The 27,008-nt window shown below is 39.5% G+C and overlaps 1 protein-coding gene and 2 pseudogenes across 1 annotated transcript; all 3 read left to right on the forward strand.

Annotated features, from left to right (window-relative positions):
• Positions 1-1,977: 1,977 nt before the first annotated feature.
• Positions 1,978-2,096, forward strand: LOC120594742 (uncharacterized; annotated as a pseudogene).
• A 5,088-nt stretch (positions 2,097-7,184) lies between these two features.
• On the forward strand, positions 7,185-7,387 carry LOC120594721 (uncharacterized; annotated as a pseudogene).
• An 11,111-nt stretch (positions 7,388-18,498) lies between these two features.
• MRPL19 (mitochondrial ribosomal protein L19) lies at positions 18,499-26,901 on the forward strand. The gene is made up of 6 exons (XM_039852399.1): positions 18,499-18,652; positions 18,843-18,960; positions 20,363-20,481; positions 20,691-20,825; positions 23,293-23,474; positions 23,608-26,901. Exons 1-6 carry the CDS (start codon positions 18,550-18,552, stop codon positions 23,827-23,829), a joined length of 879 nt encoding a protein of 292 aa, XP_039708333.1. The 5' UTR covers positions 18,499-18,549; the 3' UTR covers positions 23,830-26,901.
• The last annotated feature ends 107 nt before the right edge of the window (positions 26,902-27,008 follow it).

Here is a 27,008-nt window from a genome sequence, read left to right on the forward strand (position 1 = left end):
CTGCCCGCTGTTTTACATGGCCTGTGTATTAACCATGCCTTTTATTTTCTATAGTCTGGTGCTTTGACATTTGGGATCTTGATGACCCTGAAGGAACTGCCCCTCCCAGAGTTATCCAATTCCTAGAGATAGTTAACAAATGAGTGTTCTTTTCAAATTCACACAAACCGACCAATCCAGAGTCCACCTCCTCCTCCTTTTATTCAGCTCTCACACTCTAGGCCACTAACTACCTGTCCTAAACGCAGGGCTAGGTAGCAAACCACTAGGGACAGGTTCTATGCCCCAGAGCCTGCTGAAATTATGCAAACCAGCTCATCCAAAGCCTGCTTACCCTGCCTTGCCCATTTCTTTCTGAAGAAACTACAGTAGAGGCTCTTGCTCATTTCTTTCTGAAGAAACTACAGTAGAGGCTCTCTCCTCACCCTCTTTTCCTCCCAACTACCCTGATGCTTCCCTGATTGTCCCCTCCTCCTCTCCCCTCCCATGGTGTGGTGGGCCTTCTTCTCTTGAGAACTGTGAGTAACAAACTATCTTTTCAATGGTAATCATCTCCTGATGTGCAGGCATTACTAGATCTCAAATTTTCTATTAATACAGTATATTTTAAAATGCCATGAGCTAAGAATGGCTTTATATTCTTAAATGGTTGAAAGAATCAAAAGAAAAATAACATTTCATGACACATGAAAATCATATGAAATTCAAATTATATTGGAACCCAGCCATACTCAATCCTTCACATGTTGTCTATGGCTGCTTTTGTCCTATCATAGCAGAGTTGAGTAGTTGTGATGGAAATCTTATAGCCCACAAAACCTAAAATATTTAATATCTTTAAAGACATATCTTGTTTTATTGTTTTGCTTTATTGCGCCTCACAATGTTCTTTTTTTTTTTTATGAAGACAAGACCTTACATCAGCAAAAAAATTATGACTTGTTTTATTGCGATACTAGCTTTATTGCAGTGGTCTGGAGCTGAACCCATACTATCTCTGAGGTATGCTTCTAGTTTGTGACCTCTGCCATAACCTATAGAACATGATAGTTATTTTATTTGATCATTGAAGCTATACACTTGTGTAAATTCACTCATTGTTCTCTATGTATGTTATAGACCTGCTTGCAGTGTGGGTCTAGTCCATAACTGAATTTCCAGTGTTCTATTTTTTAAAAAATGATCCTCAGTAAGAACATTTTACATTATGACTCAGAACACCCACATAGATAACAGAAACAAATTTGATGAACATTACTCATCTGTATTACTACTCATCAAAGTGTGTCGTTTTGATGGTTTCTGCTTTTTCTTTCATTTTTAAAATATACTGCTTACAATCTACTGTTTACATCACCCATTTGTGAGTCAATATGCACATTTTAATAAACATCACAAAACCGACAGATTCAAATCTAAACACAAAATGTTTCTCTTCTGCACAGTCTACTGAGGAAGACAAATATAGCAACAGATAATAGCAATAAAGCACAAATGATATAATACAGATTTAAAAGAATGCTCTACAAGCAAACAAGAAAAAGAGCTAATTTTCTTTCATGGAGTTGTTGGATAGGGTTTCATAGAACACGTAAGATTTGAACTGAGTTTTGAGGGATGGTCAGGACATCTTTGGTAGAGAAACAAGAGAAAGGTGGGATCACTCCATGTCAGAAAGAAATGCTCTATAACGGAACCTTCATGTGACTGAGGACTATCTTACTCAATTGTTTATTTCCAATTCCTAGCATGTCAACTAAGTGTTTGTTATGGGTTCATGCAGTAATTACCCCCAGGACCTTCTTAAGCCCAACCCTATCTACCACTTTTCACCACTTTTCTATCAGGCTCGTTAATTTTTTTTTTTTTTTTTAATTCAAGCAACTAACTTTTATTGAGGGTATACTGTGAGTAATGTTTGAAATCAAAATCCCAAGTTTGTGTCTACTGCTCTATTGGCCAGGTTTAGTTCATCCAGTCTACAGCCATGCTACCCTGAACAAGCCCAATCCCATCTGATCTCTGAAGCTAAGCAGGGTCGGGCCTGGTTAGTACTTGGATGGGAGACCACCTAGGAAGACCAGGTGTTGTAGGCGTAAAAAATAAAAAATAAGGGATTGTAAGCTGACAAGGTCCTTGCAATCTGTTAGGTCACTTAAAAAAAAAGAAGGAAAAGGAAAAGAAGAAGGAAAAGAAAAGAAGGAAGGAAAAAGAAGGAAGGAAGGAAGGAAGGAAGGAAGGAAGGAAGGAAGGAAGGAAGGAAGGAAGGAAAGAAGGAAAGAAAGAAAGAAAGCAAAAGAAAGAAAGAAAGAAAAGAAATTAATTCATCCAGTGGGACCCACCAGCCAAAACCACACTGTATCGTTGTTAGTTTTCCACCTTGAATCTCTTCGTCTGGTCTGCCATTTCTAGTCTCAAACCTCAATATCATGAGCTTAAGGCTGGAGAGGCCAGGCAGGGCTGCCTGCTCCACTCTTCTTTTCCCTGAGCCCTCTCTGGGCCCACTTGCCTCTCCTTCTTACTGCACTGAAGCCAAGAGGAAATGTCGGAGCCAGCCGACGAAGTAATTGAGGGTACCTGAAAGGGGGAGCATGGACTGAGGAAAAGAAAGAAGACAGACAGAACTGCAGGAGGGAGCACAGATTCAAGCTGTGTCTGTGTCCCTGAGTTTATTCAAAACACACTACTTATAGCATTGCAATGAGAAAACAGCAGTCAAGACTCAAGGTCAGCCCAATTACCTGTCCTGCAAAACAGATGCAGTTCTCACAACTCCCTTCTTTGAAAGCACTGAGTGATTAAAATAGTTTTAGTACCACTTATCTCAAAGCTCGCCAATTTAGCTCAGGTCCCAACAAGGAAACATATGGATTTCTATCTCCTTATACTGATATCCACTATGCTCTATCCCTTATGCAATTCTGTGTGAAGTGTGATGACCTCTCTAAGATTCCTGCAGATTCCTCAAGATCTCTTTGGCTCCAAGTCCCAGATCTCCAAGAATTCTTGACCTCACTTGTATTTATTTTCTGTGATAGACTAGTCTCTTTTTTTCTGCCCCATTTCCATGATTTGTCATCAACTCTAACCTCAAGCCAATCCACAAGGCTTTTCCCAAAGGTTTGGGGTGATGGAGAGGATTTATATCAGCATACTTCTAGGCGTTCTCCTCCTAAATATTACCTATTTTTAGTATTTTAGGTCAGGCATGGCTTTCCCTTATGGCACAACTTAAAAATCAATAACTTATTTAATTGTGCAGATAGAGTTCCCTTTTCTTCTAGTTCTAGGCCTCTGTCTGTCAATCTCACCCATATTGGACAAATCTAATGTTCATACTACCCTCTACCATTTTAGTGCTGTATTATGGGAGTGATGGAGGGTGGGAATGGGTACAAGAATAAGGGAATGTCTTGTTAGTAAAGAATTTTTTAAAAAATAATAAAACCAACTAAACGTTAGTCTGATTTCTATTATCGCCATACACCAGCAATTCTAAATGATATCAGTAATAAAATACTCCTCCCTACTGAGCCTGCTCCACTGTCATCTTTGCCCACCTCCCCTCCCCACTCCCACCAAATTGGCTCTGCTCCATTTAGGAACCCCAAATGGGCAGGCACCTTGAAATGTCTATCTTTCTCATCATTTCTGCCAGGGAGTTTATTTTTCCAAGCTTAGAGAATTTCCTCCTTCCTGGCATTCTTTCTTCCCTTGGCTTCCATGTTACCACTCTCACCTGTTTTTTCTCCATTAGCCTCTACTTGTACTTCCTTTGCCTCTTTCCAAAATTGTCCCTCCCCTTCCCTGAACTAGGCAGGAGGCAGGCACGGTTAGTTTATTCTAAAAAGCTAGTTATAGGAGCAACTCTTGCCCAAACTTTGCCATGAGAATGCAGCTGTTGGAAAAATAGAAAAACATCATGTTCCAGAGAGGGTTTCTAGTCTTAGAAAGAGAATTGTGTCCTAAATGAGGAAAGCAAGACAAAGAAAGAGTGAGGGGCGGGCAAGGCTGGTCATAGTGATGTGAGTGAAGCCAACGCTCTTGAGGTCTGTTGTAGAAATGTCCCACACTATTGGAAGGGCTAGCAGGCTACAGGAGGGAAATAACCCACTTCTTTGGGCACTCCACTGAGGGAGAGAAGAATAACATCACAAGAAAAGATAAAAATCAAAGAAAATGAGGGTATTTTACGTAGGTATTAGGAAACTACTTGAAAACTTTGGGGATGAGGAGTCCTTATGAAAGTACAAGATCCAGAAACCATGAAGGAAAAGATTGCTATAAAGTAAGATCTCACTTAATGTCTTCAGTAGGTTCTAGGACTCTAGTGAAACTATGTCTAATAGAACCAGTTTTATCACAGGCTAATGATATAAACAAGAGTTAAGTTCATACTGCATCTCATCGATATTATAATGAATGAACATTGAACAAAATGATGTTATTTGAGGAACTACTATTTTTTAAAACATGTATGATAAAAAGTCATCATAAAGAAAATCAGATCAAAACAAAAAACAACAGAGTGGACAAAATACTTTTAACACATATAACAGACAAATAGGTAGTATATCTCATATATGAAGAAAGCTTACAAACTTCTTAAAAACAGACTAAGGAGAAAATGGGCAAAGGATGCGAACTGATACAGGAGGAAATGCAAATGACTAATAAACTACAAAAAGAAACTCAGTCTTACCCATAGGAAACTGAAATATCATTTTCACACCTGAGATCGGCAACATTTTTAAATGTTTTAATGTTTCTCACCAAGCAGAACCAGCAAAGAGGAAGAAAACAGAAATGCTTACACATTGTTGGTGGGTGAATTGCTATAATACTATGAAAGATATTCTGACAATTTCCAATAAAATTACAAATCCATATACCTGTTGGCCTAGAAATCTCATTTTAAGGATTTATCCAATAAATACAAAACAAGCAATATTTAGATTCAAACCCATCATTGATTTTTGTGGCAAAAAAAAAAAAAGGTAAAATTTTCAAAGGGAAAAAAAATTTTTTTCACTTATACTTGCCCAGGAGATGACCAAACTGAATATCATATTTCATCACAACTGGTTGATAAAAAACCATGGACTTAAATGACCCTGGGAGGACAGACCCTAACAGATCTATTGGAAGACATTTCCTGACCAGTGAACAATGAAACAGACATATTTAACCTTTAATTAGCATAACCACTGAGAAACTTTCTAACTGTTCCCCATCTGTAAATTTCTTAGTAAATTTTTTATTTGGTGTGTGCCCCTTGCCTGGAAATTTAATGAACTTTGTATTTTTAAGTGGTTGGGAGGTTTTTATTTTCTTCTTTCATAGAATAAATGACACAGATGAGTGATGGTTTGGACATATCGAGTTCCAGGGCTCATAGGACGAATCCTGCAAAGAGGCTGGACAGCAGTTGCAGGCCTGTATCTGAAGCTGGGCTGAGGTTTCTGGGATGAAGAAATAGATCAAGAGGCCATCAACAAAGAGGTGCTCACTGGAGCCACAGATAAGAGTAGGATTCTAGCTAAGTGAAATTTGTTGTTGGAACCGATAAGGTTTCAGTGGAAGCCCTGGGGGATTCTCTAAAAGATACTGAAGCTGAAAGTATAAAAAGATGTATGATCCTTTGTCTCTGTTCATTCTTTACTTGTAGTCAGCCTCCAGTGCCCAGTGCCTCCTGTTGCTTATAGTTTCAAACGAATATGGCATTTCCTTCTACATCTGTGATTCATTTTCCAGACCCCATTCAGTACATAAGGGAGCCACGTGGCCATCTCATGCTAGAATAAGCATAGATGTTCCAGGAGTCTCCCCATTAACTAGCACTACTGTGCAGTATTGATAAGAAAACAAGACTTGTCTGTGTTTCAGGGAGGTGTCTCAGTCCTCGGATTCATGTAAAAGAAATATAGCTTCATCTACATTTAACTCAATTTTCTATCTGGAGCCCCATCACCATTAGCATTGCTGCTGTTCCATAAGAAGAGTGGAAAATTAATCCAGTATCTTATGGTTCATCCCCACCCTACTTCACAGCTCTCTGTCTCCTCTGTGCCATTGTTGAGAATTAACTATCAAATACTCTCAGAAATGTTACTGGCTGCTCACTGGCTGCAGGTCCCCAAAGATCTCTCTGGGGCTCTGTCGTCCTTTGCTCTCCCCAAGAACTCTACCCAGGTAATACCATGGTTCCTTCCATGCATGGGTCCTTTCCTCAGGACCCCTGCGGCTTGGGAATTGCTGAGAGGTTGTGGCTATTCTTTTCTGGAAGCTTTTTAACTCTTCAGACTTCAACACCAGACTTCCTCTCAGCCCCACCCCACCCAAGGAAACTCTTAATTATGATTTTAGACTCAAAGGTATTCCCACTATTGTGATGTTTATCTCAGAGACATCTCATTTAATCTCCTTAGTAAGTTTGGGCCAAGACAGAGACTAGAAGGCTGTTTTTTTCTGCTATTGCTCTCCTCCCCTGAGACAATTACCTTAAACTGGCCCAAATTCTTGGGTGGAAGTGGTAGTTCAGAAAAAAAAAGGGGGCGGGGGAATATGCAAGAGGAAAAAAACATTAATATTTCAAAATATCATTCTAATACTAGCATTTATTTATATTTTCTCAGAAGTGGGCCTTCTATTCAACTCAGACCCTTTCATTGTACCTGAGACTCATCAACTACTCACTCACCACCTCCACTTGGATATAGAAGAAACAGAATGATACAACATAATTTTTGCTGTTTTGAGCATTAAAAATCTCCACTGACACTGAATTCTTAACAAAAAGGAGGATCAGAAATAACCTCAGATCTACGCATAAGCCATACCTAGTTTACTCCAGCAGCAGCAGCACCAAGTCTCTGATATCTCCTCACCACACAGAGGAGCCCTGTGGCGTGCTGAGGAGCTCAGGGCTGGGGTCTGGTTGTCACTGAATGATAGCGGCTTCCTAGTGGTAGTTGGGTGGTACCCTGCTAATTAGGAACTTTGTGATGTAAACTTTAAGAAATAATACTTAATAGAGTCTAAAGCGCTTTGTTAAATTTGTGGGATGTAATTATAATAAATACATTTTTCTAAAGGACAGAGGGGGTGTGAAGTGAGAGAAATCTCTCCATCAACAAAATAATAATAGATTTCCCAGGCCCCACAGTAGCAAATGGCAGATGCTGAAAACTACACTTTTGGGAACCATTTTTATAGTATGTTACCAGAGAAGTGTTTCTGAATAGTATAGGACATAAGAGACCCTGATGAGCTGCAGCGCTCACTTCTGCAGTGTGAAGTTGGTCAGTGGTGCCACCTGGCGGACGTACTGCTTGCCATTGAAGATTGTTCTTTTCTTCCTCAGGAGGGAAGGGACACAAGCTGAGGGACTCCTTTCTGATGTTATTGCTTACATTTTGTTCTTCATTTTCACGGTTTGTTCCTTTGTCAGTCAAGGAAAGGGGGTAACATCTGGTTGTATCCTTTTATTTCAATTTCCTTATGACAATATCAAGGGCTTATTTTGTAATAAAACTCTCAAAAAGCTAAATTAAAGGTTTAACTCTTTCATTGCTACTCTTTACCAACAATTTCCTTTATCAGGTAAAGCAGTTATTTTCTGTTTATTTTTATATAAGAGTATATAATACTGTTTTATTTTTGGACCTATATCTTCTCACCAAATATCCATGTCAGTACATATGTATGTAATTACTTTTAAAAAATCTGTTGTATAGTATTTTAAGATAGAAAAAAAACTGTAGTATACTTAGCCATTGATGTGCCATTCTGTATTTTGCCATCATATTTCTTTCGATTTCTCGCTGTTACAAGCAGTACTGCGATGAACATTTTTATGTGTCTTGTGTATATGTGCATTGGGAGCAGATAAGATGTGGAATTACTGAGTCAAAGAGTATGTTTAAGTTCTAAGATACTGCCGAATTTCCTTTCAATTCAGCACTCAAAGTTTATACTCTGTCAACAGTGTGTGGAGTAAATATCTTGTATCCATCCATATTCTCTCTCTCTCTCTCTTGCAATTTAGAGAGGGGAAATAATTTTATCATGGCTCTAGTTTTAATTCCCTGGATTACTAAGTACATGGAAACTCTTCATATTTAATGGCCATTCGTATTATTTTCTTCTGTGAATACCTACTAATATGTTTTACACAGTTAAATATTGAATTATATGCTTTTCTTTTTCCTATGTATGAGTTCTTTCTGTATTTCATATGTATGAGTTTTCTGCATATTAATCCTTGGTCGTACTACTCAGTCTTTAATTCTGTTTATGGTGTCTTGTGTTATTCAGGAGTTATTAATATTGATAAAATCAGGTTTATTGATCTCGCTCATATTTTTTTCTTTTTGTTTCAAGATGATTTTAAATACTTTAAAAAAATTTATTTTATAACTGGAAGTCTGTACCTTTTGACTCCCTCCCCCTAATTCCCCACCCTCCACCCTGCTCGAGTGCAAAGATGGTGCCCACCAATCCTGACCTGGAGAGTGTTCCAGCAGGCTCTTAGATGTATGTATTAAACTAGATGTCCACCTCTCAGGCTGACACTCTAATAGAAACAAATGAGCCTCTTCCACTTAAAGTCTGAGCTCCATTGGCTGCTTCTGTCCTGGGCCCTGGAGTGGGTAAGTCTGAGCACGTGAGCACTTTGAGAGCTAATTCTCAGATTGCTACAGTCTTGTGGATCTTGTGGCTGGGAGTCCTGTTGGTTTCCAAAACCAGATGTTTTGAAGGTTCATCTCTCTGGTGCAGATCTTAGAAGTTGGAGCTTGAACCCTTCACTCCTCAGGAATTGATATTCAGGTTTTGAGTTCCCTCTAGATTACGGATCCCCATACTGTGGGGGGAGGTGGGGTATGGGGGGGTGGTTAAGGTTTATGGCAAGATCATATCCCATCCTTTCTTACCTATTTCAATGTGGTTTTCTTCTCACTGGCCCAATGTATAGTCAGCCTTTAGGTTTCTTTTAGAGGAAATTGTTCTAAATGTAGCTGTAGACTCAATGTGTCTGTGGGAGGAGGTGAGTTCAGTTCTGGTTCTTGAACCAGAACCATCAAAAGGTACATACCTTTTATATTTTCTTCTATGACTTTATAATTTTTATATTAATATTTTTAATGATCAGGAACATACTTCTATAATTGGTTGAGGATCTACCCCAACCTTTTCCCATACGTATGGACCCAACCTGTTGAATAGTTTACCTTTCTGAACTGATCTGAATAGCCACCTTTTTCATATAATAAACATCAATATATATAAGGGTTTCCATGTCAGAAGAGATATTCTGGCTAGAGATGCAAGTTTGAGAGAAATTGGCATTTACATGACATTTGGAGCTTGCAAGTCTCCTGAGAATAATGTGTAGAATAAGAAAAAAAATAAAGGAGATTGAATTTACAATTGAAGAAGGACAAGGCATGGACAGAGATGCAATGTCTACTGCATCTAAGCCCCTTGGAGGAGCCACATTCCTATTTTAGGAGGGTATACAAGTCCCATCAAGAGCACAGGATCCTGACTCCAGATTAGGTCACCCCTGATCGTTTCTGAGGCTCTACTTTGCCCCTTGCTATCATTGGGTGTCTGACAAGCAATAAACTCCTTTCTAGCACCACGTGTGGGAGGAGAGATTGGTTACTGCACCTAGGGGGCACTACTGACATTTCATGCATGCAGGCAATGGATGCTAAAAATCTTAGGATGCTGGAAGCATTTTGTACAAATGCACAATTTCCTTTGCCAAAATGCCAGTAGCATCTCCTTTGAGAAACTCTGGAAGAGAGATCAGTAAGGAAGCAATTGCAGATCTACGGAAGACATGATGAAGACTTGAGCCAGAGCAGTGGCAAAGGATCCAGAGGAGGGGATGGATATAAAAAGTATTTATGAAGTAAAATCCACAAGACCAGGGTAAGTAAGAGGGAGGAGTAAATGAAGATTCCCAAGATTGTAATTTGGGCAGCTGGTGGCTCAGGATTTCATCTGTTAAGATAGAAACACAAGAGCAGATCTGGATAGGAAGGAAACAATTAATTCAGTTTGGAATATGGTGAGTTTGAGGTCCCTGTGGGAGATTGTGGGGGGCGCAGTGCCCAGCAGGTCAAAAGTCTCTGGATATATAAGAAATAGGTAAGAGAAAAATCCCACAGAAGATGCTGAGAGGGAACAGCCAGGTTTGAGAACCACTCACGACCTGCCTACACATCCACATGGATAACTAGCATCTGTGGGAAATGTCCCAGTAACACACACAGACCACTGGTCACCCCAGGCCAGCCATGTTTCTGCAGTGAAAGCTGCTTATGGTTTTGACGATCCACCATGCAGCTAGTTTGGGGCTGACTCTCTCAGTGTGCGTGCTGCCAGGCTCCTGGCTGTACCAGACACGGCGGGCCCTTCCTGCTGTGAGCTGAACGAAACCTTGTCTAGTGCAAATTCAATAACACTGGAACCTTCTTCATAGCTTCTGTCTCTCTTGGAGGAAACAGCAAAGGGAGGAAAGCGAGTTAAACCAAATAATCATCAGTTCTATCTCATGTGCATGGGCGGCTGCAGGGGGGCATTGAGACCACAAACCCCTCTCACTTATCTCCAACTAGGAGATAAGTTTGATGTAGATTGTAATTCTTGTCAATGTCATATAAAGTCCTCAACAAACACAGCTTGAAGTTCCCCTAACTTACAGATTGCTATATCTAACTCCTGCAACACGAACCTGGGGCTTCTACTAATCCCATCCTTGTTGCTTTGTAGACCTCACATTCTTGTCCATAATCCTTTCTGGGAAGCACCAGCAATGCTGAGCCCAAGAAGGAAGGATTCTCAGAACATCCTCTCAGCTGAAAGAGACTGGCCAGTAGCTGGCTCTCAAGCCTTGATTTGCAGATTAGAAATGTGCCCACCGCTGAGTTCCTAAGAAATACTACTCAATGTTATTCAGGAAGATAATTTATTTGTTCATTTCTTTCATTTCTGCTCACTTGTTCTTCTGATTGAGGGTTTCCTTTCTGCTGGCTTCAGCCCACTCTAGCTTTCTCCTTTACATGGCCTTTGTTCATAGCCTCCCATCTTAAGTGAAGTTTATATTGACTCCAAAGACTTACCTTTTCTTTCCCACTGCAGTTAACTATTCTTTCTCCAACTTCAAATCAGGGTGCAGATCCAGGATTTAAGACACGTCTTTGCTGGCCAATCAAAGAGGGCTTTCGAAAGTGGGTGGCGCTTATACTGAGTGGGTCAGATTAGACCACTTCCAGCACTCACATTTATTTCTAAATATCTTTGCTCAGTTTTCAAAATGCAGCTCTCTCCCCACTTGCATCAAATTCTCCTGGGGCACCTGTTAAAACTGCAAATTCCTGCACTTCACCCCGGACCATTCTACTTAATCTCTGAGGGTGGGGCTTAGAAATCTCCAGGTTAAACAAACACTCAAATTGATTCTTAAGTACATAAGATTTGAGAACCACTGAGAATTTTGATAATAAATAAACATTGGGTCTTATTTAATTCAGCCTCAAAATATCTGAGTAGTGCAATGCAAGGTATTGGTTTTTCTTTTCGTTTCTTTCTTTTTAACCAGCAAAAAAAAAAAAAAAGCACTTGTTTGAATGTAATCTCAGCCAGATGCTCAGGAGCAGTGTGGAGCTGCTCTGGCAGGTGTGGGAAGGGGTAAGGATTGGCCTTCAGCAAACTTTCTCTCTTTCCTGCCCTGAAAAGCACAGATTTGGAAATTTGATAGACCTGGTTTGAATCAAACACTCATTTAGCTAAGTGAAAGTGACTTTCAATAAGTTATTAAACTCAGTATTCTTTCCACAAACCGGGAGCAATAACACCTAACACAGAGTTTTTGTTAGCTCGGTCTTGACCGGAAGGCACTCCGTTAGTTGGCTGGTGCTGAGGCCCTAGGAGGAAAGGGTAGGGTGTAGGTTTAATTAATTACAGTTTAGTTAGAGTTCTGCCATTTCAAAAATTTGTTCATTATGGAATTCTTTCCCTACAATCACCAGCCCTCACATCTTTTTTGATAAGCTGGCTGAAACCTGGCTTGTAATTGGCTATTAAGTAGTATTTTGTTAATTTGCCAGGACAGTGTGTTGCACGGGTGGGGAAAAGTGCCATGACTACCCTGTGAGGGATTATTTTTAATGTGTGTTACTGGATAGATATTTCTGGACCTACAGCTCACCGGGTACCATGATGATGAGCTGTAATGCTCAGAGCCTGTGGCGCAACTGGCCTGTGTTGTCACCTGAGTAGTCATTCTCTTTTTCCCTTAGCAAAGTGAGAGGGAGAGCACAACCTAAGTCATGGTCTCTTCTCAGATCTCAGTTTATTTACTTTGTTGGTCAATTTGGACATTTTCTTCCTTTTAAAAAAATAGCAAGAGATTTGTTGGTGTTTTCTTGTATACTTTCTATTTAATTCATTTTCTGTTACATTCTTAAAATCACAAGTGCATCTTTGCTAATAATATCAAGGCATATAAATAAAGTAGTTTATTTCCAAGAATTAAAAGATCAAACAATTATTTTTCCTACGGGTTTAATTTTGTCTGGTAATATAGCATCTTATTTACCTACTTAAAAATCACATAACATCATTGGCTTCCATAATAGTGAACACTTGGTTTAAAAATATGTGCCTGAGATTTCCTCAGGTTTGGTTACCTGAGGAAGGGAAGTGTGAGTTCTCATTGCCTAGCAGAGTTTCTAGCCTAGTAGCAACTCAATACATATTTAATAAACTGAAAAAAAGATACATAATGAATACATGATAGAGCAATGTAAAGAGCCCTGAAATATGATACAGCTTGAGCAGGGAGTGTTCTGAGCTCAGAATTGAATGTTGGCAAAGGGAAACTTTGCAAACATGCTGATGCTCATGCTGCTTCCTGTGTTATGAGTAATAAAGTCCGTTGTCTCTGACCCAGGGATCTCATGTACATTGTGCATTACTTCAACCCCCACCCATTCTTCAGTAGCAGCTGGTTCTACTAATCTCTCTAGGTCTAGGGGCTTCCTTCTCACCTCTAAATTTTGGCCTCTACCCTACCCTTTCTTCTCCAGGGAGAATCACAATCTCCTCAAGGTCCTGAAACCCACAAACTCCAGTCTTCCTTGAAGTTAGAATAAGTGGAGGCCAACTCACATTTTTAGAAACAGAAAGGAGACTTGCTTAAGAGTTGGAGTGGGAAAAGGAAGCTCTATGACCAATTAGCTGTATCTCAAGCAAGTTTTCTTGTAACATCTGTACTCGATGTTTTCAATATCTCAACTCCCATATGCTCTCTGGAAAGTATAAATACATACATATATACACATACATACACTTACTAGCAATGCGGCTTCTTACTAAACAGTGCTCACTACAGCAATCATTCAACTCTCTGGAACAATAGCAAAGGCCAGTTGTCAGCTTCATCTGACCTGCCATCTCAGGACCTTTGGCACTTGTTGGCCATCCCTCTTCTGTCTCCTCTCTTTTATCAATCCTCCAGCATGTCCGGGTTTCCTTCACCTCTCTCTGGCTTCTCCTTCTCTGGATCTTTCATGGCTCATTTCACCTGCACGTCCCTTAGAAGTTGCTATTCTCCAGGGCTCTGTCGTAGGCCTCCTTCTTATCTCACACCCCAGCCCCTCCTCAGTGGCCTCCTCATTCCAGTGATTCCAGTTGCTACTACCCTCACCCAGGCCTCTCTCCTAAGCTCCAAACTCCCCTCAGGCTCTCTAGTGCACTTTCATGCTTATGTGTGATGTATGTACCCCAAGCTTAATGGTTCCAAATCACACTCAACCTGTTCCAACAAATCTGTTCCTCTTCCCATGTTCCCTCCCTCAGCAGATGATGCCACTGTCCACTGAATTGCCCAGGAATGAATCTAAAGCTTCCCCCATTCCATGAATTAGCATGGCTTGTTCACTCTTTGTCCTAAATACCCACTGTCACTTCTCATTTGCCTCCAGATGCCACCTGAGCTCAAGACACTGTCATGTCTTGCTGGGATTACTGCCTCGGCCTCTTAAATCAGCTCTCTGAGCTGCAGCTCCAGTCCGTTCTCCACTCTGCAGTGCCAAGGACCTTTCTAAAGTGCAAACCTGATCTTGTCATCCTTTTTTTTCTGTTCTTTTTCAAATCTCTGAACACTCCTCAGTGTCGTCCTAAAGAAAAAATCGTTATTATGACTTCCAAATCCCTTCATGCCCTGGACCTATCCACCTCCCCACCCTCATCGTCTTCTCATGTAAAATGCGAATGAATAACACAGGACTGATTTCTGTGTGTGAGGGGCAGGGGATGGGGGTGGGATACTCTTTTCTAATTTTTTCCTGACTAATCCTAATCTCTTCTGACTTCCTCAGTTATGCACATTATATCTTCAGGAATCAGCTCAATTCTTTCTTTTGGGAAACTTCTCGACTGCCCTAGTCTGGATGAAATGCATTTCAACATGCAAGGGCAACAGAGGGTGCAAACCTCCATCTCAGCAATCATCATTCTGTATTACAATGCTTTCTTCAGAGTAAATTATGTCCCCATGTCCATCTCTATAAAAGTCTCATAGTAGGTGAACAATATGTATTTGTAACTATGTAAAACACCTAACACAAATATTATACTTTTGCACACTTGAATTCAAAACAGTTTTATGATAGGCAACTTCTAAGATGACTTCCTATAATCCCTACGGTCCTTAGTCCCCTCTCTTTGAGTGGGAGCTGGACCTAGTGTCTTGTTTCTAATGACTAGCATATAGCAATAATGATGGGATGTCACTTCTGAGATTAGATAACAATAGACCATGGCTCTGTCTTGCTCACTGTCTCCCCATCTTTTGCTGGCTCACTCTGAGGGAAGCAGGCACTCTGTTATGAGCTGCCCTGTGGAAAGACCCATGTGGTAAGGAGCTGATGTCTCTCTAGCCATCAGCCTGCAAGCACCTGCCACTGGCCATGCGAACGAGCCTGGAAGCAAGACTTTCCTCAATTGGGCCTTGAGATGACTGTGGCCCCAGCCAACATCTTGATTGAAGCCTTAGGAGAGACTCTGAGTAAGAATCACTCAGCTAAGCCACCCTTGGACTCCTGATCCACAGAACTGTGAAATCATAAATGTTTGTTGTTTTAAGCTGCTAGATTTTGGAGTAATTTATTACAATACAATAAATAACTAATAAAGGTTGCATGTATATGTGGGAGAGGGCTTATGAGGCAATATCAAGGTATTTTATCCAGGCAGGATATATACTGCAAGACCACACATATTTTTTATTTTGGAGAATTTATCATGGCCCTGGGTCTGCCCTTTGGCTTGGAAACCCAAATCCAGATCTGTCAGTTTGGTATGAAATAGATTCATCTTTGGGTCAGACTCACATCATCCAGATTTATGTGACTCATATGACAACACCAAATGCTAGTTATAAATTTACAATAAGACAAAAAATAATTATGCTAGCCAGCATACAAAAAACATTTATGTCCCCATGACAACCACTTTCTCTCTCTGAAGGCAAAATTTAAAGTCAAATAAGAATGAGAGAGTTGCTTGATGGACATAGACTCAGAACAAAGGAAATTTAATACAGGTTTCGAAGGTTTAATGTCAGCAGACTAAGAGGACCACCTCGTACTAGAGATACTTTCATCAGTGGGACCAGACACCTCCTCAACTGTTGGTTACAATTCCATGAGCCTATCTCTGTCCCAAGATGGACTTGTCAATGGGCCTGGAATTTCTCTAATCACTTGGCTAAGCCTCCTCCCTTTTCTGGGTGGTAACTGGCCAACATTTCATATACCAACTCTGGTTTTCTAGACTATGATGATAACCAGCCCCTCTTTGGAATGAGAGATCCTTTCTGTGGGTGTGTTAATACATAGGTCATGTTATGGTCTCCTCTTGCTGGTCTAGGAGTCATTTTACATCTTCAAAGTAAGTTTAATCCTAATTATATTTATTAAGAACTGCCTAAGAATTTTATTTATGGATTATCTTAATTTACTCTGTGTGATAACTGAATGAGAAAGGATACTAATATCCTATTACCAAGAAGGAGACTAAAGCAGAGAGGATAAACTCAAAATCTCATAGCTAATACGAGTTGGAACTTTGTTTTGCCTTAATTCATCTTGTAAAGAGATTTCCTAACCACCTTTGCTGTCTCTATTGCCTCTACACCAGTGGTTCTCAAACTTGAACAATCGTCAGATTCATCTGAAGAGTTTGTTAAAGCACAGATTGCTGGGCTCTTCTTCCATGGTTTCTGATTCAGTAGGTTTGGGGTGGGGCCTGAGAAAATGCATTTCTAACGTGTCCCGAGCTGATACTGATGCTACTGATCCAGGGACCATATATTTAGGTTAGAAACATCTCTCTTTTGGAATATTCCAATAGTTTCTTGCCTCTTATCAATTTTCTAAGTGCAACCAGAGTGATCTTTCTAATTTTACTTGGAAATATTTATTGAGTGTCAGGCACTGTGCTCGGCATAGAGGATGCAATAATGAGCAAAATAGGCAAGAATCCTGATATCACAATAATGTGGAGCTGGGTGTTTGCCTAGAACACTTCCTTTCCTTGGCTGAACACCATGTAATGTTGACCATGCTCTCCTTTCCATCAGTGTAAAATAGAGAAGTATTATAATTAAAGTTCTATTCCTTTAATCAGCTCACAAAATGGTTGTTATCCCCGTGCTCTTTGATTTTGTTCTGTGAAGTTACTTGGTAGAATAATTAAAACTACAGCTTATTTTTCACCCTAAGATAAGTTCAGAGTTAGGTAAGCAGGAATATGAGAGAAAATGAGATAAGAGTTTTCAGGCTTATTTTTTCATTTTTGTAAAACTTTTTAAAACCACTCCTTTATCTTTAGAAAGTTGGGGCAGCAGGGACAGCTTAGAATTGTTCCCTAAGTCCTGCCTTCCTTCAGTGAAGATCTATATGTTTTGTTTCCCTGCTCCTACCCATAGGACCAGTCCCAGCAAGAGTGACGACCCAACTGTTCTGGGCATAGTTAGTCCAGAAAAATGCTCACCACTGCCAGTCACAATGATCTTTGTCTCTCTTCTCTTTTTCTTTTAAGAGTTTGAAAACTTTTTTTTTTTTTTTGGTATGGGCAGAAAAGGCCTAAAATTTTGCTAATCTGAAATTTTGGCTGTTTGATTCTTTGTTATTATAGGATAAATTCTTGGTCTAATCAACTAAGTTAAAATAGAAGTACCTTGAATTCTTGTCTCAAAACATGGCCCTTTCTCAGGCTGATGTGACAGATCATGTCTCTTCAGGATGGCAAAGTAGAGTATGTGGGGCATGTTGGTTGTTTTTTGAGAATTTGATCCCATGGTCAACAGAAACCTACTGAAAGCTTTAAACTGGAGAAAGAGAGGGACTAGGTATGCGTTCTGTATCATGTATTTAGCTTTCTATGTGGAGAAGGAGGGAACTGGAGGCAGGGAGACCAATGGGGAGGCAGTTGCAGTAATCCTGAGGAGAAAGGCTAGTGACCTAGATTAAAGAAGTGGATGGGAGGATGCCTGAGATATTTGATGGTGCCAGGTGTAGCTTTAGAAACTTTACCTAGGGAGGAATCAAGGATGGCACTGAGATTTTTGGCTTTAAGCAACAGATTGGATGTTGAAGCCATTCCTGAGATAGCCAATACTGTGGAGGATATTTGGGGGTTAACATGATGCATTCAGTAGCTATGTGTTGGGTTTGAAGTGTTTGGGGACATTAATTCAACTGGAATGACCAATAAGTAATAAAATACATCACTCTAAGCATGAAATCCTTCCAGCGGCTCACTGTTACCAAGGGTACAAGTTCCAAATTTCTTAGTAAGACTTACGATTTACCTTTTTTGGTTTCATCTCTGCCACTTATCTTCACCCACAGCTGCCCAGCCCAAATTCAATTTTTATTCCTCGAAGAGCTAATGCTGTCTGTCGACTCAGGGACTTTGTGATACCTGTCCTGTCAGGAACTATTTTCTCCTTGCATTCCACAAAAAGTGAGAGCAAGGTAAGGTGCCGGGATAAAATGGTGAGCAAGAGATGACCTCGTCCATACCCTTGCGGAGCTTATAGTATAATGGCGTAGTTAGACCTTAATCAATAATTACACAAATAATTAAAAATTAAATTAAAAATTAAAATTGCAAATGATATCAGAGCTGCTAGGGGGTACCTAGTAAGGGTGAGAGCCCATAGTGGGGTTTTGACGTAGTGGAGACTTGCCTGAGAAAGTGAAGATCAAGTTGATTCAAAGAAGGAGGAATGCTTTCTAGGCTGGGAGAACACCCCTGCGAAACTAGAGAAATAGGCATTTTCCCTAAAACATCGAGGCCAGGAGAAGGGGGTCGGGGGAAAGGGGATGGGGGAGAAGAAAAAAAAAAGAAAAAAAAAAGGAGCGACTCGGCTGTTTTGTCCCATAACAGCTGCCATACGGCCGTAGTAAGCCGCGACCTCGTCGCACTGATTACTGGGAGTTGTAGTCTCTACCTTTGCGAACAGGCATGGCGGCCTGTATTGCAGGGTGTTATGGAACAACGATGAGCCTGGCCCGGACTGTTGGAGCTGCCAGGACGCTGCGCTCTACGCCGGCCTCTGTCACCTGCCGTAAGTGGAGCGAGGCTTGCGAGTCGGTTCGCAGAAGGGGCTCATGTCCACGCCGGGGGTAGGCAAGCACGGAACTCAAGGGCGACCTCAGTGGAGGCTCTCGTGGGACCGCGCTGGGGGATATCGCAGGGTTCCACCAGAGCTCAGGGCAGGCCGGAGCAGTTTTGATTTCTGTTGTCTTCTCTCGCAGTGGCCCGCGCGGGGCCAGGCCGGCAGCAGAGCACTAGACCTTCTGAACCCGGCGCATTCCAGCCGCCGCCTAAACCTGTTATCGTGGACAAGCGCCGCCCCCAACGCCAGGAAACAAGGTGAGGTGTGGACCTGGGCGCGATTCCCTCTTTTGGGGTCTGTCCGCTCGTGAACCTGTATTTGCTATGGAGGTCTTGGCCCTAACGCGGGGTCTGAACTTCCCACTCTACCAACTTGTGTGCCGAATTGTTAAGCTGGTGTATGTAAAGCACACCCAGCTCAGGTTTGTCTTCTTCGCTTCTCCCAAGCTGGCATTGAACTTTCTCAGTTGTCTTATTAAATCAGAATTTCAAGTAGGGATTCCCCAGATATCAAGCTCTTTACACCGGCATTTGGCCCGTATTAAGAGTCTTTATCTGAAGCACATCTTATTTTACCCGTTTACATCAGGAGCCAGTCTTTCCTCGGCTTGGTGGAAATGGATTGGCCAGGACTCACCGTGTTTTACTTTCCTGGCAAATGAGATACAGTGGTAAAAATTTCTGCTAATTTGTATCTGAAATTTGGTCTTTGAAATAGTGTGCTTAAAAAACTGTTTCACTTAAAATGGTGGTAACTTCGGAGTACATGTAAATTTAGTTGACTTGTGGTTTGTAGAAGGTGTTTCTGTAGACCTGAATAAACAGCCTTCTTAAAAAAACAGTTTTAAAGGAGGAAGACTTGCTGAGATTATAGGCTTTCTGAAAGGGCTTTGGGTTGTTGATTCAATTATGAGAGAGAGAGAGAGAGAGAGAGAGAGAGAGAATGAGAGAATGAGAATGTTTAACATTTCAGATATTCTATACTTCTGAGTTGAAATAAACTTGAATTATGGAACCTAGAAATTCATAAAAGATTTTGTTACACAACTTTTTTAAGGTAGAAAAGGAATATCTCTCTTAAATGAATCTACGTTGTAATGTCATTGATGCTTTTCTATAGATAAAACATTTCATAATGACCTTAAAATCAGTTGAAGAGAATAGGGAGATTAATTTTAAAGTCAATTTGCAATTGATGATTTGTGTTTATATCTTTTCCAACATAATTTATTATATGGAACTCAACATGAGGCCTGTAGTATGGTTGTAGGCTTTGGAGTTCGACAGATATGACTACATTTAAATCTTGGCATGATAGTTTATAGCTGACGTAATAATAGGTCAGTTAATTACCCTCTCCAAGCTTTGTTTTCTTCATCTGTGAAAAAGATATGACACCAAACCCATCTGGTTGTTCTAAGATTAATTTATGCTATAGAATTTAATAAAGCTTTTAACACAAAAGCCAGGTGAATACTCGGGTTGTTAGCTATTTTCAAAAGCACTCTCAACAATTTTAGAAATAAGATCGATTCTTATTTAGAGACGGAAGAATAAAACACTTTAAAACCATAATCTTTCTTTTTTTAGAGAGCAACAGATTCTTTTTAAATGGTCTTTAAAGTTTCCTTTTATTATTATTATTATTTTTTTCCTGCAGGTTCTTGAGTCCTGAATTTATTCCTCCAAGGGGAAGAACAAATCCTCTGAAATTTCAAATAGAAAGAAAAGATATGTTAGAAAGGAGGAAAATACTCCACATTCCAGAGTTCTATGTTGGTCAGTAAGAGCTGGATGCTTTTATTATTAGTGGCTTGTGGGTTAGTTTTCTTGGTATAGAGAAGATTGTTGTTTACATATATGGGTTTCGCCCATATGAGGTACTTATTTCTAATGTTATATTAAAATCTTCAGGATGTTATGACATTACCTAGAAATGCCATTGTTTCTGCATCTTATGTAAAAGTTCACTTCACTTTCGGATGTAGGAAGCATTCTTCGTGTTACTACAGCTGATGCATATGCCAGTGGAAAAACCAGCCAGTTTCTGGGGATTTGCATTCAGAGATCAGGAGCAGGACTTGGAGCTACTTTTATCCTTAGGAACACTATTGAAGGACAAGGTAGGTTCCATTTCATTATTTTGATTTTCTGGAAAATGTCGTCTCAGGATTCTTTTTTGTTTTCTGCATCTTTGGATAAGACATCGAAAGTGTAAGGGGCTCTGAGGGATGACATGGACCCTATGGCCTCAAATGGTATGAGAATTGAGGTTGCTGATTAAATATGATTGGTGCTCTACTTTCTTTGAAGGCTTCTTTTATTACAGGGACAATAACTTTTAGAAGTAGACTTTGCAAACTATGGCAGTATCGCAGGAGGAGACAAGTGACTATAAAGCAGTGTGGGGACATTCATTTTAGGAGCAAATAACCCATGAGAACATTATAAACATAATGATGTTCTTATGATGTAACTTTATCCTAAAATGAACGGCCCCCATTTTGCTTTTAATTATAGCAGTCACCACAAGGATCAGTTTTATAAAAGTCAGAGGAATTTTTAAAATGGCAGAATTGTTTGCCTTGCTTAATAAGGCAGGAGAACAAGTGGTAAAATTTTAGAAAGATTATGAATCAAAATGGCAGAAATAGTAGTTTTCATACTTAATGTCGTATGCTTCATCATCTCCAGCAGTGAAGTATTATATTCAAAGAAATTGAACATATGAGAGCAATTTATGTCTTCTTTATTCTGTAATGGCCTGGGTGCTATACATGTAAGAGCTCAGCAGGAATTGACTGAGTACAGACGCTTGTGCCTCCAATCGTGATTTCTCCAATTGCATACTCGGAGAAACCTTGTCATAGACATGAGCGTAGGTGTGCATCAGAACAAGCTGTGTTTGATCTTTGAAGCCGAGATGATAATCGTTTCTACCTCTCAGGGTTGTGATCAGTTGATTATGGGGTTGTATATGAAGTGCTGGACACAAAGTATTAGCTCCTTCTTGCCATTCTCTGCAGTACTATTTGACTGTAACCTGCCTGTACCTTTCCCATTGATACTTCCTTTTTTGTTTATTCTTTCTAGTCTGGTGGCTTTAAATACCACCCATACGATGACAGTTCCCGAATACGTATCTTGAGCACTGACCCTTTCAGAAGTCCAGATTTGGCATCTCCATTTGGATGTCTTATATAAGCATAAAACAAGTTCAAAACTTTATTTCCCCTCTCAATGTCTCCATTTGGATGTCTTATATAAGCATAAAACAAGTTCAAAACTTTATTTCCCCTCTCAATGTTTTCTGTTTCTATAAATGGTACGCTCCCCACCATTTATTTAAACCAAAACCTTAGGCACTGTTTTTAATTATTCTGTTTCACACATCCAGTCAGTCAGCAAGTTTTCATAGCTCAGCTTTAAAACCCGTATCCCGCCTTTGTCTGTTTCTCCATCTTCCTTGCTACTGCTCCTGTCCCTGCCATCACCCTCTGCCTGCAATGGTACAGTATCACTGGTTTACTTTCTTGGTCCATCAAGTGACTCTGCTCCAGACAGATGGGCCTTTTTCTAGTTTTTCTAACACGGCAAGTTCGTTAAGGCCTCAGGGCTTCTGCATTTGCCATTCTTTCTGCTTGGAGTATTCTTGGCCCTTTATAGTATCAGTTTAAATGTTGTCTTTTCAGAGAGGCTTTCCCTGACTGTACTGTTTAAAGTTAATCTCTTTCCAGTCTCAGTGTCATCACCCTATATTGTTTTCACTGTATGAAATTACCCTTTTGGTTTGTTTATTTATTGTTTGTCACCCACTAGAATATAGGCTTTATGAGAGGAGAAGGATCTCAACCTGTTTTGATTTTGCTTTAGACAGGGCTCCTAAATCAGGGCCTGAACCAAAATAGTTGTATAGTAAATATCGCATAGTAGATTCCTGCTATTAAACACTAGATGTTAATGTTCATTATGTATTTTACTATTTGTATTTCTCTTGGGCTTATTCTAGGAAACCTCAGAATACACTCTTGCCCTTAAGCATTTAATGATATAGATCTTATATATTAAACTAGTACTTGTAGCATCTTGGAAGCAATCAAAGCCGTTCTTAGCTTGCTTCATATGGAAGGCTCTGGAGTTTTAAAAACCTAGGCCATCCTTAAGAGAGCTTCTAAACCAAAGTTAGGACTTAAAAATGTGCTTACTCTTTTTGCATCATTAAGTCCTGTTGCTTGGAAAGTAGAAGATAGTTTTATTTAAGTAATTGGGAAATAAATTAACATAGATTTAAAAATTTACTCAAATTTTCTTCAACTAAGTTAATATTATCAAATTTGAAGAGATATGTGACTATATTTATAGAAGATATTCTTTTGAATTTTATCATTCTAATTCAGATTTTCTTATTACTCTATATTGATTTTACTTTGTTTCTTTCAGTCACGTTTATTTTAAAGATTGCAAATTTATGTCACATTTCCTTTGTGCGAAACTCTGCTAGTTCCTTTATAAAATAGCTTTTATTATAGTGTGAGGCTTATGCATGAATCTGGATTTAGATTGTAAGAAAACATTTTCTTCTCTTTTTAGGTGTTGAGATTTGCTTTGAACTTTATAATCCCAGAATCCAGGAGATCCAAGTGGTCAAATTAGAGAAACGGTTGGATGACAGCTTGCTATACTTACGAGATGCCCTTCCTGAATACAGCACTTTTGATATTAATATGCAGCCAGTAGTACAAGAATCTAGCCAAGAAGTTCCTGTTAATCAGGTATAAATTGTACATTTGGAACTGGAAGTTCAAGTATAAAATAAGAAAGAGTCATCTTAATGAAAACTTTTTAGAAGAATTTTTCTTATGACTATCAGCCTAATTTATTCTTTTTTATAAATATCTTCCATAGCTGAAAGTAAAAATGAAACCTAAGCCCTGGTCCAAACGCTGGGAACGTCCAAAATTTAATATTAAAGGAATCAGATTTGATCTTTCTTTAACTGAAGAGCAAATGAAAGAAGCTCAGAAGTGGAGTCAGCCTTGGCTTGAGTTCGATATGATGAGAGAATATGATACTTCGAAAATTGAAGCCGCGATATGGGATGAAATTGAAGCATCGAAAAAGTCCTGATCTGAGAATGAATTTAGCGTCTTATGGAGGAGGATATACTGACCACAGAAGATTTTTTTAGAGACCAGTTTAATTTCATGTGTAAGGACATAGTCATTAAATCAGCTAAGCATTCATTATTTTATGAGTACTGTTTTTTAAAAAAATAAAATGAGTACATCAGTTTATTATTTTAAAAAGAGAAATATACATGCCAAGTGGTCCGGTGTCAATTCTCTTACTGGAGGCAAAGCTACAATAGGGTCAAACTCTTACCAGAATGCTTTTCATTGAGCCTGGAATCTGAACAAGGAATGGGTGAAATAAGTATACAGAAAAGTGTAAGATTTAAGGAATAATAGTAAAATGAGCATTCATGTACCCACCATCAAGTTATGTAAAACATTTAGTAATATCTAAGAAAGTTAAATAGAATATTTACTAGGATCTAAGAAGACCCTTGTGTGTCTGCAGTTGTATCCCTCCCCTCTCCCAGCTGTAGGCACTATCCTGACCATTAATTGTTCCCTTGCATTTCTTTTAGTTTGTTACGTACATATGCGTTCTTAATATATTTAGTTGAACATAACAGTCTTTGGGTCATAGTCTAGCTTCAGTTTCCATGAGCTTACAAAAAAAAAACACTTTTGAGGAAGTTAATGGCTAAGGCCATGAGTGAATTCTGCTAAATAGAAGGCTCACCACAGGGCTTTGGCAGGGCTATAGTGTAGATGGAGTAATTGGCGTCTGACAGAAATGTGGTTGGAGAGAGTAGACTGCTCTGTATTTTCTGGTTCTCAGCTCATGATGAATCAAACTCCAGCTTGTAAGAGTAGGTCAGAACGATACTTCAGTAGGGTGATATGAGTGTCTTGCTGAGAATGGAATGGAAAGCTGGCAGGTAATCAGTCACACATGGCAAACACCGGTCTACAGGTAGTTTGGGCCAGGCTTATCTGGACATGCTGTGCCACAGGTTAAAAAGAGTACAGTACTAGCATGGGTCTTGGTGAGGGCAACACTCAACCTGTCTGTTGAATCATGCTGCTCAGATCTATACTCTGGTGCCTAGTTATTTTGGGTCTTGCATTCACTTCTCTCCTGTGCTGATCTGTTTTCTGGATTCTTTGTTTTCATTTTATTGGCTACTAACTAGTTTTCGTAGAGCACATTCTTTTGTTAGCTTCTGGAGGAAGTATATATGGAGGTACATTTTTGGAAACCTTGTATAGCTGTAATATTTGATACTTTATAAAATTCTAGGTGGAAGATAATTTTCTTCCAAATTTCAGAGGTATCGCTCCGATGCCTCATGTTGAGAAATTCAAAACCATTTTGATTTCTGCTTGTTGTATGTGACTTGAAAGTTTGTAGCATATCTTTGTCTTCAGTAATTTCACAGTGATGTGCCTTGATGTGAATCTGTTTTCTTTATATTGGGCAGTCTGACGAACCCTTTCAATGTGGTAACACATGCCTTTCAATTCTGGGAAACAGTGTTTAGTGATGATTTTCTTCTGCTTTTTCTGGAACTTATTTTTTGATGTTGAATTTCTAAGACTAGATCTCTACTTTTCCTACCTCTGCCTCCATCTCTGTGTTTTAGCTCTTTAATTCTTGGCAACTCTGCGATCATATTTTTAAATCTCAAGATCTCTTTGATTTCTGAAAGTTCCCTTTCTTAGATAGTACTCTGTCCTGATTTTTTATGCCTGTCTATGGATTTGTTCTGTTATCACTGAGGCTATTCATGATAGTGTTTGTGTTTTTTTCTTGTGAAATTGCTTTTCTGCAGCGTCTCTTTTCTCCAAATTTCTTCTTTATGTGGGTATTTCTTTATATTTTAGGCTTTTCCTAGACATCTGGCAATCCTTTGTTGTCTTCTTATGGTTGAACACTGAACTAAAACTGGTTTGAAGCCTTGGACTTGTAGGAAAGGGTTGTCTTTAAGGTTATCTGGGTGGCTGTTTCTTTTTTTAGAAATTCTCTCCTGCGTGAGAATGTCTTGGTTTGGTCAGACTCTCCAGAGTAGAGGATTCAAGTCTTCCTGGCAGTAAGGCTCTGTCTGCCAGTGTTTTGGGAGCCATATTGGGGAAGAAGAACGGGATTTCTGGCACTCTGCATGGATATGGCTGTCCTGTCCTCCTTTCTTCCCCACTTTTGGCTTAGTACCCAGTATCTGCAGTCCAGAAAACTTCTCTAGAGAATGAACTTCTGGAGTTCAGCTGGTGTGGGGGAGGGCCGGACAAACAGTAGGGGTGCAGGGGTGTCAGGGCTATAACCTCCAAGTATTCATTAGGTTCTCCTTATTTTAGCCATTGTCCTTTACCCCCGGTTGCCAAGGTATTGGACCTGCTGACTGGACAATTCTAAGGGGTGAGTTGGGTTGATTCTCACCCTTTTCCACTGCCAGCTTGATTCTTGAGTTAGCCAGTCCATCCATAGGCTTTTTCAGCTTTCAGAATTTTGTTCTGATTGTTTCTTGTGCTGTCCTCTCCTGTGGATTTAGGTCTCATCCATACGCTTTTCAACTTTTACTGCTTGTACCTTGTCCTGTTTTCTCTCCTTCCTGTGGGGTTGTCTTTTTCCCCATGGTGTATTTTAATGCTATTTGAATAATTCATCTGACAAATTAACCTATTTAGTCATTTTTCCAGTAATATGGTTCTCTAGAAGAAAATTTCAAATAGTAATCTTTGGGGTTCTTAACATTCAGTGCTGCTTTGATCTTTTTTACTAATAGAAGTTACACAGCCATCTAACTACTTTCTAAAAGCAACAGACATACCATATTTAGATTACTTGCTGATATAGCCTCTCAAAATTTTAATAAGAGCCTATATTCTGTATTTCTTTTTAACTTGTTGGAAGATAACCATTAAAGTCTGTTCTCTTTACACTGTTAAACACACTTCACCCTTCTTGGTAGAAGGTCAAATAAATGATACATTTCAGTATTTAAAGCTGTGTAAATGTATGATTGGCTCATAAGTACTTGTGCTCGTAACGCGGTCATGTTTTCATTCTGTAAGATTATCTTGAAAATTCTTGTGATTTCTCCCTCAGAAACAAAGCAAATCTTAATACATTAAATGTGTGTAGTATAAACATTTTTATTGTAGTAAGGTATATAGAAAAAATTTGTCATTTTAGCCATTTTAAAATGTACAATTTGTACAGTGGGATTAATTACATTCACA

The sequence above is a fragment of the Pteropus medius genome, unplaced genomic scaffold (assembly GCF_902729225.1).
Source record: "Pteropus medius unplaced genomic scaffold, Ma_sr-lr_union100, whole genome shotgun sequence".
Lineage (NCBI taxonomy): Eukaryota > Metazoa > Chordata > Mammalia > Chiroptera > Pteropodidae > Pteropus > Pteropus medius.